The following is a 12,517-nucleotide window of genomic DNA, read 5'->3' as shown; positions in this document are numbered from 1 at the left end:
GAACCTTTGACAAGTTGAATTAAGTATCTCATGTGTGGGAGACTCACAAGTGTATAATTTTACCTCTAACCTCTCCTCAGCACTCTCTGCATTTACGACTTACAGCTGAGCTTGGTCACTGAAGTATTCTGTGGTCTCAAACTCCACCTATCTAAATATCTAGTTCTTATTATTTTGTCTTAATGAGGAGTATTAAGAATGGATAAGGAAGTTGTGGTACATATACACAATGGAATATTACTCATCTATAAAAAGGAATGTGTTTAAATCAGTTCTAATTAACTGATGAACCTAGAGCCTACTATACAGAGTAAGTCAGAAAGAGAAAGACAGATATCATATTAATGCATATATATATGAAATCTAGAAAGATGGTACTAATAATCCTATGTGCAGGACAGCAAAGGAGACACAGACATAAAGAAGAGGCTTTTGGACTCAGTGGGAGAAGGAGAGGGTGGGATGATTTGAGAGAATAACGTTGAAACATATACATTACCAAGTGTAAAATAGATAGCCAGTGGGGATTTGATGTATGATTCAGGGAACCCAAAGCTGGCGCTCTCTGACAACCTGGAAGGGTAGGGTAGGAAGGGAAGTGGGAGGGGGGTTCAGGAGGGAGGGGACACAGGTATGCCTATGGCCATTTCATGTTGATGTATGGCAAAAACCATCCCAATATTGTAAAGTAGTTGCCCTCCAATTAGAAAAAAGGTAAAACCAAATTTCTGAGGCTTAAATCTTGCTTTTAGTCTTTCAGAATTAAAATGGTTTTCTGTTTTTGGAGAATGTTGACAGAAATGTTTCAAAAGATGGACCGAACCATTTTTACAGATGTCTTAATGACTAGTCAGTCTTAATGGAATGGATGTTCCTCAAATGTGGTGCCTTGTTAGAGAATTCCACACTGAATCACTGTTCTTGCCACGTGTATAATTGAGCAGCAGTTAGCCCAGTCTCTTTATCTCTTATCCCCAAACCTCATTTCCGTCCTAAATTTTGATAATGAGTCTTTTAAGAATAGTATCTTGCAGGAATGATGAAAGTGAATTAAATGACAAGAGGCTGTGTGCTTAAGTGTAGTTTATATTATAAATTTTGTTTTCTGGAAACTCACTGTATAAATATGATGTAGTAGAATAAACCATCTTTTTACAAAGTCTCTTATTTAGGTCTTGACACATTATTCACCTCAGAGAAAACTTGCCAGATTGTATGCAATATATAAAACTTTATTTTAATGACTTGTTTATTATCTTTGATGATGTGTTTTATGTGATTCAGTGTATGCATACTCTTTGATTCTCATGTTTTTAGTGTAAATATTGTGTAAATTTTACTTCTGTGGTCCTCATTTCTTAGTGTTTTCATCTTTTTTCAACTCTTTCTATAGCAAAGGAAGCAGTACATTTTGGGCATAGGGTTAGTATTAAATTTTAAAACTACTTCCCTTCTAAAACCTTTATACCTTAGACTTTGCTGTTGAATTTATTTATTTATTTATTTATTTTTTTATATCTCATCCTTCTTTGGCACCTAACTAGACAGGTCATTAATTAAACATGTAAACTGGTTCTCTGGAATGGAAATAATCTCATTCCTGAAACTACCGACGGGTTATGTAGTTTTCTGAGCTTTGAAAATCTAGCAGAGCCACAAAGGCAGACCCAATTCATCTTTCTTTGTGGAGGAAATGCATTCCTGTGTGTCAGGAAAGCCCCTGACATCACGTTTTCACCACCTGCATGCATGTTCAACACAAAACTGCCAGCACTGGGGAGACAGTGAAACGATTTCTGAAGTGACATTCTGATATATGCTTGATATAATTGTAGTCGTGTCTTATTACCAAGTGTTATACTAAACATTACGCTTTTTTGTTAAATATGTGTTTTATAAGGTTGCTGTTAAATGTTATTTTACAGAATAATATCTGTAACATTTTGGGTCCTGATTCACACTTGAAGTTATACATTTGTCAGTGAGAAAATTAATTTCTAAAATATATATGTTTCAGTATTTGCGGTGTGCCTGAGCTATAAAATATTATAAAATTGAATTGGTTATATTTGCATTGTGTATATATAAATAAGTATTAAATATAATTCAAACTTATGTAATTTAGTGGGGCAGTTTGTTAGTGTGAATAATAAGTAGGATAAAATATATCTAGAAAAATTGAAATCCATAGCCTACTCCAATGGCATATGATTGAATTTATTTAATAGCAATTTTATTTTGTATATATAGATGGAGGTTTTAGAGTCTCAAATAGTTTATTCTCTTTGTGGTCATACTTCATTCCAGGAAGTACTGATTTATAATTGATGACTTTGAGCAAGTGAGAAAAGAGAATATTATGTGTCATGGAATATATTTTGTATGATTTCAATCCCATTAAATCTATTGAGTCTTACTTTTGGCCTAGAACAGGAGTTGGCAAACTATAGGCTGCAGGCCACCTGCCTATAAGTGATACTTTATTGGAACATAGCAGTGCCGTACTACTGTTTTCCTATTTTCTACAGCCACTTTCTTGTTATCATGATGGAGTTAAATAGTTGCGACACAGACATTAGAGCCCACAGAAGCTAAAATGCTGACTGGGTCCTTAAGAAAACAAAAAAATATGTTGGACCGTGGCCTAGAATATGATCCATTGTGAAGAATATTCCATGTGCAGTTGAGAAGGAATCTACATACCTACTATAAACACAGGCATACCTCAGAGATACATAATTTAGGTTCCAGACCATTATAATAAAGCAAATATTGTAATAAAGCAAGTCGCATGGATTTCTTGATTTCACAGTGCACATGAAAGTTATGCGTGTAGTCTGTATGTAGTTACTATATGCAGTCCGTTAAGTGTGCAATAGCATTAGGTCTTAAAATACAATGTGTGTGTGTTGGTCGCTCAGTCATGTCTGACTCTTTGCGACCCTACGGACTGTAGCCCACCAGACTCCTCTGTCCATGGAATTCTCCAGGCAAGAATACTGGAGTGGGTAGCCATTCCCTTCCCCAAGGGATTTTCCCAATCCATGGATCGAACTTGGGTCTCCTACATTGTAGGTAGATTCTTCACCACTGAGCCACCAATGAAGCTCATAAAATACAATATATATACCTTAAATAATATTTTTTTTTGTAAGAATTGCTGGCCATCATCTAAGCCATCAGTGACTCAGTCTTTTTGCTTGTGGAGGGGTCTTGCCTCAGTGATGATGACTGTTGATTGATGAGCATGATGGTTGCTGCAGGTTGGCGTGGCTGTGGCCATTTCCTAAAATGAGATAACCATGAAGTTTGCCATATCAATGGACTCTTCCTTTCTTGAACAATTTCTTCGTAACATGCAATGCTGTTTGACAATGTCTTACCCACAGCAGAGCATCTTGCTTATAGATGCTCTTAAATAGATGGGGTAACAATGGAAACAGTGAGAAACTATTTTGGGGGGCTCCAGAAGCACTACAGATGGTGACTGCAGCCATGAAATTAAAAGATGCTTGCTCCTTGGAAGAAAAACTATGACCAACCTATACAGCATATTAAAAAGCAGAGACATTACTTTGCCGACAAAGGTCCATCTAGGCAAAGCTATGGTTTTTCCAGTAACCATGTGTCGATGTTAGAGTTGGACTGTAAAGAAAGCTGAGTGCTGAAGAATTGATGCTTTTAAACTGTGGTGTTGGAGAAGACTCTTGAGAGTCCCTTGGACTTGCAAGGAGATGCAGCCAGTCCATCCTAGAGGAAATCAGTCCTGAATATTCATTGGAAGGACTGATGCTGAAGCTGAAACTCCAATACTGTGGCCACCTGATGTGAAGAGCTGTCTCATTTGAAAAGACCCTGATGCTGGGAAAGATTGAGGGCAGGAGGAGAAGGGGACAACAGAGGATGAGACGGTTGGATGGCATCACTGACTCGGACATGAATTTGAGCAAGCTCCGGGAGTTGGTGATGGATAGGGAGGCCTGGCGTGCTGTAGTCCATGGGGTCGCAGAGAGTCGGACATGACTGAGCAAGTGAATTGAATGAGAGCATCTTGCAAAATTGGAATCGGTCCTCTCAAACCCTGCCACTATTTTATCAAGTTTATGTTGATAAACTTAGTTGATAAAAATCATTTATTGTCATTTCAGGAGTCGTCATAACATTTTCACCAGGAATGAAACTTTCTGGAGCTATCTTCTCCCCATGGTTCCATTTTCTAACTTTTCTAGCACTTCAGCTTTCCTTAAAATTAATCTCGGTCTCCTCTAGTTAGGGAGGCTGGGGATCTCTGAGTTTTCCTCATTGTGCTCTAAGCTAGAAACCGCCTCCAGGAAGAAAGCTGAGGAATAAGAGGGCTCATCTTATTCGTTCCCCATTTTTCAGCACTCACTGTCCTGAGCTGCCTGCTTTCTACTGTCTGAACACCATTGTTTCACATATTTTTTCTGATTCTCTAAGTGGTTACAGTGAGAGATTAATTCCCCTGTCATGGGCTGATCCATCAAATTTACATTGTGTATTTTGAGTTAGAGTGCTCAGTTACAGAGTTGAATATTCATTTGTTTGTGTGTTTACTGCCTAGAATGAAATGTACTTTCAAGAAGTCTCATATGATTTCATAATTGTGCCTCTCTTTACCGCTTCTCTATTCATTAAAATAAACCACAAACCTCGAAGCCTAAATAGAGCATGCCTGGGGATTGATAGCTTATGGCATGGAGTAGCTGGGCACTCACCCTGCTGCTTCATTACCATGCAGCTCCGGTTGGATGTGCAAGTAGGACAGATTTCAAATAAGGGCCAGGATTTGGGGAGAAGTAAAATTGCATATTCTAGTGGAAGTGTAGCAAGGAAGTTTTTCCTTTGCCAGGCAAGGTAATCCTTCAACTCAGAAACGAGGAGAATACTTACGTTAACCTAGAGTTGGGCAAAATCATCTAACACAACGTCTATTTTATTATAAAGTGTTGAATGTCTCATGTAATTTATAGAGTCCTGTTCTGAAAGTGAAAAACAGGATGAATTTGATTGTGTCGGTAACCGTTGCGATCTTGTGGCTGCCTGGGATCCGCCCAGCTTCTCTGAGAGAGTATGTATTGTACCTCATATCACTAGCTTGGGAAGAGATTAAAATTCAAAACTTGAGGTCACATTTCTACTAAATGCTTATTGCTTTCACACCACTGTAAAGTCAAAAAGTCTTAAGTTGAACCATTGTAAGTCAGGGATCATCCATATTTAAATACCTTTCATACTTTTCTTAGAGACTTAGTAAAACAGTTGAACTGATGACATCTATAAACACAGTCAAAATGCGGTACCATTTCACTTACTGTTTTTTAGATCACCCTTGGGTTTTTTCCTTTCCTATTAAGTTTGGCAATTTTGCAGAGAATATTAGCTCAGATCTTTGAATGATCAATTCCTGTGCCTTAAGACTGGGTACCATTTTTTTTTTTCCTCTTGTATCTGGAGCCATCTTCTTTTTTAACACTATTTTCAAAATTTCTCCTCCTAATATATTTCTTTAATGAAGAGTCTATCTTTCTATTGCAAGGAGCAGAAATCCTTCTTTTCTTCTGTCTCAGTGCTACTTCTATCATATATACAGGTTGGCTAAATTACCACTGATTAATAAAACCAGCAGGAGGATAATGCAGTTATGTAGAGAACCTTCTCAGTAAGAAACTCTTATTCCATTTCGTAAATGTGTGTGTCTGGATAGCTGTAGACTTGGCTGTTAGAGAATAAAGATGGTGCTGCCTGGGTGTGAAATTTGGTTCTCGCTCTTGTTAGCCTTCTAACCTCAAGCAGGTGAGTTCGCTTCTCTAGTAATACATTTTATTTTAACTGAATGGCTTAAATCCTGCTTACTGTGTGCCAGGCATTTTCTAAGTGCTTTACATATATTAGCTCTTAATCCTCACAGGCATTGAGAATTATCCTCATTTTACATAAGGTGAAATGGAGCTCAGAAAAGTTAAGTATTGTGGAAAAGCTAAGAATTAGGGAGTGGACATCCTCGTAAGTTTATGTTGAAATTGTCTTTCCTGGTGCTTTTCCACTGGTGTCTTTCCCTTTCGTTCCTTTTCTGGCCTTTCTCTTCCCTTTTTACCATTTTCTCCCCACCTCCCCTTCTCCACTCCTTCCCTCCTTTCCCCTAATTCTTCACATTCCTCTATTTGCCCCTAACTTTTTTCCCCTGACCCACCTCCTCTTCTCCTATTTTTGCAAGATTATATAAGTGAATTTGCATAATTGCTTTCCTTCATTAATCATAGAGTAAGAAAAAGATCTAATACTCTTTAAGATGATGCATCCTAAGGGGATAGATGTTCAGCTGACTACATTTGTTAGCCTTTATTTTTCATTTTTATTTACTGTCAAAAAATACAGTATTTGGAAACTGCCAAATTAATTCTAGATATCTGAGGGGCTAAACTTTGTAGAGGAACATAGAGTCAGCCTTATTAGAAAGTTGCGTGATTTGGACTGCGCAGAACCAGAGCCCTAAGTTTAAATGGCTTCTCTACATGGTGAAGTAATGGCCAAATTTACTTCTTAGATTTCTGTTCTTTAAAAGGGCAGTGGTGTTATTGGAGGGCTGATTCCCTTTATCTTTTCCAGCAATATCTCAATACTTTTAAATTGTTCTAACAGATTACCATAGACTGGATGGCTTATAAATAACAAACACTTCTCCCAGTTCTGGAGGGTGGGAAGTTCAAGGTCAGAGTGCCAGCAGAGTCATTGCATGGGGAGGTCTGCTCCCTGTTTTATAACCGGCTTTCTTCTTGTTGTGTCCTCAGATGATGGGAAGGGGAAGAGAGCTTTCTGGGGTTTCTCTTCTAAGGGTACTCATCTATTCATGGGAGCTCCACTATTTTAAACTAATCACCTCCTAAGAACATCATTTAGGTGTTAGGGTTTCAGCATATTAATTGGAGGGGGACACACACATTCAGACCATAGGAGCATGACTAGGCTGTGACCATATGTGTTGTAGTTTGTGTATGGTTTAAAGGGGGCTTCCTTGTTGGCTCAGAGGTAAAGAATCCACCTGCAATGTAGGAGATGCGGGTTCAATTCCTGGGCCCGGAAGATCCCCTGGAGAAAGGGAATGGCTACCCACTCCAGTATTCTGGCCTGGAGAATTCCATGGACAGAGGAGCCTGGTGGTCTGTGGCCCACTGGGTTGCAAAGAGTTGTACGTGACTGATCGATTAACGCTTTCATAGTTAAATAGTGGTAGGTGGAGGCATTTGGAAGAAACTTTGAAAATGAATGAAATTTTGCAACAGGAAAAAGAAGTGATACAAATTAACAGTCTATTTTTTTTTTTAGTCCTAAGAAAGATATCAGAAGGGAGTTATCTAAGTAGGTGTAAAATGAAATTGAAAATCATAGCTATCTATGGTAAGGACATTTTGAGGAGAAAAGTTTGTAGGGAAATGTTCAAACCAGGCAAGGTAATTTAAAAACCTAGATATTTTACTTCCCAATTTTACCTTATTCTGAGTGAACTGTTGCTTCTGCACATGGTTTGATGTTCAATGACCATTTCTGAAATCAATTGATTGAAACTTTTAATAAGTATTAATGTTTAGTGAAAAGACAAAGCCATGCAGTGGATGTGGTACAGAACTCTATGGAAGGACTTTCTCTTACCTGTTTAGTCCTAAGAAGATGAATAGCTCAAAGAAGAGTTGGTCCCACATGGACGGAGTTAACCTAAGAATTAACAGTTTCAGTTGGGTAGTTGTTGTTCAGTCACTAAGTTGTTTGTAACTCTTTGTGACCCCATGGACTGCAGCACATCAATTGGGTTAAGAACTTAAAATCATCTTGCAAAAGAACAAGGTGGGTTTTTAAATACTCCTCTTTATGAATATTATCCTGAATGTGTACACGGGGTGTTCTGAGTCAGAGTTCTGTGCTCTAGTTTTATAAACCATTGACTCATGCAGCTACAGATCAGTGGTCCTGTGCGAATAGCCGCATATTCCTATCTGAAAGACGAGAAAATGAGACTTTCCCTCAACTGTTAAGTAGCGGGTGACAGCAGTGCCTCTCCTGAAAGGCTCTCTGGGGGCATTTTAGGGCCTGAATCTTAACCCAGCCCAGCTTTGTATCAGTGACGTTTCTCCAGCAGAAAGCTGTCTCCCTGTGTCTTGTCTTTTGTGACCCAGGGATGTCTCTAGGTTCTGGGCTTTACCTCTTTTGACATGTAACAGCCAGCAGTAATATTCGGTCTCTAGGAACCTATTTATTTCTGTAATAATTTGGCCATCTTGAAAAGACATACAGAAGTTAGACTAGGATTTTGAATCAAAGCAACTAATGGGGTAAAAAGCCGGATCTAGTTTTTATGGTTGGTATATGAAGAGCAGAATATTTCTGGAAGACATGAAAGCAAGCATTTTCTTCCTTATCTCATATATACTTTGGAAGCTCAGAAGCTAGAGCGTTTTGCAGGAGCACTGAGAAGTCCAGGGATGCTTTATTTCTCCACAGTTAGGTATTTTTAGTGGGAAGAAATTCTACCAGGTCATACAGATGTCTTATAATAGGAAAGGATGGCTTATACAGTAAGGGAGATTTTCCTAAAGGAGTTCTGAAAATGGTAGGGAAGAGAAAAAAGGTAATCATGATAGAATTAGAAACATCCATTTGGAGAATCCTCTCCTTCTATTTAGTAACCATGATCTTTGTGGTATTGCAGACAAAACGAGAAGACTCCTATTTCTAGAAATATGTCAGTAGGCTATTTGGAAAATGTTTTTAAACTGACTTATGCACTACAAAAATGCCTCATCCTCATTATTATTTGTTCTGTTAAAATCTATTCAAAGTTTTGAACTGATATGAAGGTATTTTTCAAAGTTTTGTCTATTTGTAGAAAGTACTATGCAAAGACTTAAGAGTCCTTGTGTTAGGGTTTTGAACTGGAAGCTTTTGTTAAAGCAGTAATCTTCTTTAATCTTCATCTGTCTTTTTAAGCAAGGTAAATATTGACTGATAGTGAGACTAAGTTGACACATTATTTGGGTACCTGGACTTCCCCTCAGTCTAAGTGAAAATTAAGTGCATAAGATATAACATCCCATTCACTCTGAAAATAGACTCTGTTTCGTTTTCCTTTTGAGTACCTTAGCTCTGTCTCTGGTTCTTATCATCATAGTTTTAAAGGTTAGCTACTAAAGAACCTTAAATAGTTGACTTAACTTGGAACTCTTTCTTTCAGCTTTCTGCCTGAATTCATCAGTGGAGACTTTGATTCCATTAGGCCTGAAGTTAGAGAATACTACGCTATTAAGGTAAACCATTAGCACTTTTATATTTACGGTCTTTTCTTATGTGATTGCTTTTCCTTTTCCTTTTTTTTTCTGTTTTTGTTGATGTATGTAGGGATTGAGAAACTCATTTTTCTTGGTTACTTTGTTACTTAAAAAGTATTCTTTCTAGCAGTTGTCCTACAGGTTCAAATGGAAATTTAGAAAGTGACAAGTAGAAACACAGTCTTAGAAAGTTTATGGCCATTAGATAAGCATTAGTGCTTAGTCTTCTGAGTGTGTATATATTAAATGAATTTATAGCTTTTGATTCATTAAAAGTATACTGTGTTGTCTACATCTTCATTAGTTATGTATTTTTCACACATCACTTTAAATTTCATTTAATGAATAGTACTGTATTTTGCTTAAACAGTTTCCAACTGATGTACATTTAAATTTTGTCCATTTGTATTGCTAGTGAAAAAAAATCTTTGTAAATGAATTTTTGTAAAAATGCCTTATTGTACATTCCTAGAATTTTAGAGGGCTTCCCTTGTGGCACAGTGGTAAAGAATCCACATGCCAAAGCAGGAGACGTAAGAGACTTGGGTTCAATCCCTGGGTCAGGAAACTCTCTTAGAGGAGGAAATGGTGACCCTCTGCAGTATCCGTGGCTGGGAAATTCCATGGACAGAGGAGCCTGGCCGACTAGTTCATGGGGTTGCACAAGAGTCAGGCATATCTTGGCAGCTACACAGCAACAACCACAGAATTTTAGAACCAAAGGGTTTTTTTTTTTTAATATTTAGTTTTCTTAAAACTATTATTACTCTTCTGAATAACACTTCATTAAAACTTGAAATTAGTAATAATGTAGAGCTTATTAAGGTGTTCATTTTGTCACTATGGTGCAAATCTTCCAAAGATCTTTGCCACTTAAGAACATACAAGTAAACTATTTGAGAATGATAGAAGACAGGGTAGTGTCTTATACTAATTAATAATTCAAGCTTTCACTGGCTTTAGAGGACAATGCAAGGTTTTTAAAATGAAAATTATAGCATCAGCGATTCTTCTAGCCACAACACCATCATCTGTGTTATTCTGAACTGGCATTAGTAAATTATGCATATTCTAAAGAAAAAGCAATTATTGAGAGGAGCTTTAAATTCTTTGTGAGGCTTGAGGATAGATGAGATAACTTCATAAACAAGAGGAAAGCTTTTGTAGAATGGAAGTAAAAGAAGAGGAAGAGCGTGAAGCAGGGGAGGGAAAAAGAACAAAAGGAAGAGAAATAGGAATCTAGCTGAGGAAACAAGGTAGCAAGGTTATAAAGTGTAGGCTGTTGTGATGGAAATTCTGAGGCCAGCAATGAATGCAGGTCTGTGCACCCACGCCATCCACCCGGCAGCTGATCAGACCTCCCATCAGCAAATGAAGACTGTTCCCAAGTCAGTGTTTGATATTCATGCTCAATTACTTTAACATTGGCATGTTTCTGTTCATTCCCCACAGCCTCACTTCTCATTAACTCCGTACCTCAACCTCGTTGGGACGGAAAGCCTCAGCCTTGCTTACAAACCAGAGTTTTGCCAATTCATAGACATTAATCATATTTTCAGGAGCTGAAGAAACAGCAGGAGAGGCAGGGACAGGCAGACTCAGAAACCAGTTGAAGATCTGGCCAGATGTGTCTGTTCTCTCTCTCTCTCTCTCTCCCCCTCCCTTTCTCCTTTCCCCTCAACTCCCTGCCCCGCACCTGCCGCAGCCACCCACGCTCATGCTTCAGGCTTGCCACAACTGCAAGTGTCAGTCTGACAGTTCCTGCAGAACATAAGGGCATAGCTGGAAAGAATGGGAAGCCAGGGTGTTTTCTCTCTGAATGGCTCAGGGGTAAAGGGAAATTTTGAGTTAATACCTTTAGATGAATTTCTCTTGCATTTCCTGCGTCACTTTTGATTTTAATCTCCAAAACTCATTTATGTTTGTTGAGGTTTAGTTCAAGAAGAAAGACTAACTGAACCTTATAATTCCTACATTGCATACTTCTAAGTTGATGGAGCACAATCAATTTTTCTTTTTTTTCCCTTTATGTATAGATGAGAATTCATTGCTTTTGAATTCTTTGGCTGTGTTCCTACAGGGCGCCAGTGACGTCTTGTAGAAGCTCATGTGGAGCACATGGTGAATGTTTGGCTGTGTTTAATAATGATGGTAATGACAACAAGTTAATGCAGTGTTACACACAATTCATGTAAGCCATTATCTCCAACTGAAGCACTTGATCTGTTACAAGTGAAAGGAGGTTATTTCCACTTTCATACACATGTTTTTTTTTTTTTTTTGCACCTGGTCTGGATCTTCAATGAAGGTAAAACTGAGGCTCTGTTGTGGAAAGTAAATTAAAGAAGAAATTTAAAATGCTAAATTTTTGTTTAAAGCATGAAGCAGATTCGTAGCCAGCACTGATTCATAGGACTTTAAAATTGGTTTGCATGATAAACTTCTGAAAACACTAAAATATCAAGTGGTTGGTTTGTCAGCTTCTGAACAGAGTATATCCCAGTTCTTGCCATTTGTATTCACTAGTTATTACTACGTAATAAATTGTCCTAAAATGTAGCAGCTTAAAACAGCAAACAATCAGCCATAAAAAGGAATGCGTTTGAGTCAGTTCTAGTGAGGTGGATGAACCTAGAGCCTGTTACAGAGTGGACTGAGTCAAAAAGCGAAAAGCAAGTATTGTATATTATTAATAACACATATATGGAATCTAGAAAAATGGTACTGATGAACCTATTTGCTGGGCAGCAGTGGAGATGCAGACATAGAAAACAGACTTGGACATGGCGAGGGGAAGGAGAGGGTAGGACGAATTGAGAGAGTAGCATTGAAACATATTTATTACCGTGTGTAAAACAGGTAACTAATGGGCAATTGCTGCATAGCACAGGGAGCCGGTGCCTTGTGCCCTGTGAAGGCCTGGAGGGGTGGGGTAGGGTCGGCTGGGGGGCGGCGTGGAGCTGAAGAGGGAGGGGACGTATGTATACTTAGGGCTGACTCACATCAGCTGTATGGCAGAAGCCAACACAACATTGTTAAGCAATTATCTCCAATTAAAAAAAAAAAACAGCAAACAGTGTTTCTCTTGCACAGGATCTCTTGGTAAGAAATATTAGAGTCAGTTATTTAATAATAGGGTGGTTCTGGTTCAAGGTTTCTCATGAAGTTATAACACAGCT

General features: G+C 38.2%; 1 protein-coding gene across 3 annotated transcripts in view; it reads left to right on the top strand.

Annotated features, from left to right (window-relative positions):
• TPK1 (thiamin pyrophosphokinase 1) overlaps positions 1 to 12,517 on the top strand; it is a 352,973-nt gene that overhangs the window by 148,723 nt on the left and 191,733 nt on the right. For all 3 annotated transcript variants that reach the window (XM_061165992.1, XM_061165990.1, XM_061165991.1), the window contains exon 4: positions 9,245 to 9,317. In XM_061165992.1, the coding sequence (XP_061021975.1) occupies positions 9,245 to 9,317 (73 nt within the window). The remainder of the gene's footprint in view (positions 1 to 9,244; positions 9,318 to 12,517) is intronic.

The sequence above is a fragment of the Dama dama genome, chromosome 18, assembly GCF_033118175.1.
Source record: "Dama dama isolate Ldn47 chromosome 18, ASM3311817v1, whole genome shotgun sequence".
Taxonomy (NCBI): Eukaryota; Metazoa; Chordata; class Mammalia; order Artiodactyla; family Cervidae; genus Dama; species Dama dama.
This window is presented reverse-complemented; position numbering and strand designations above follow the sequence as displayed.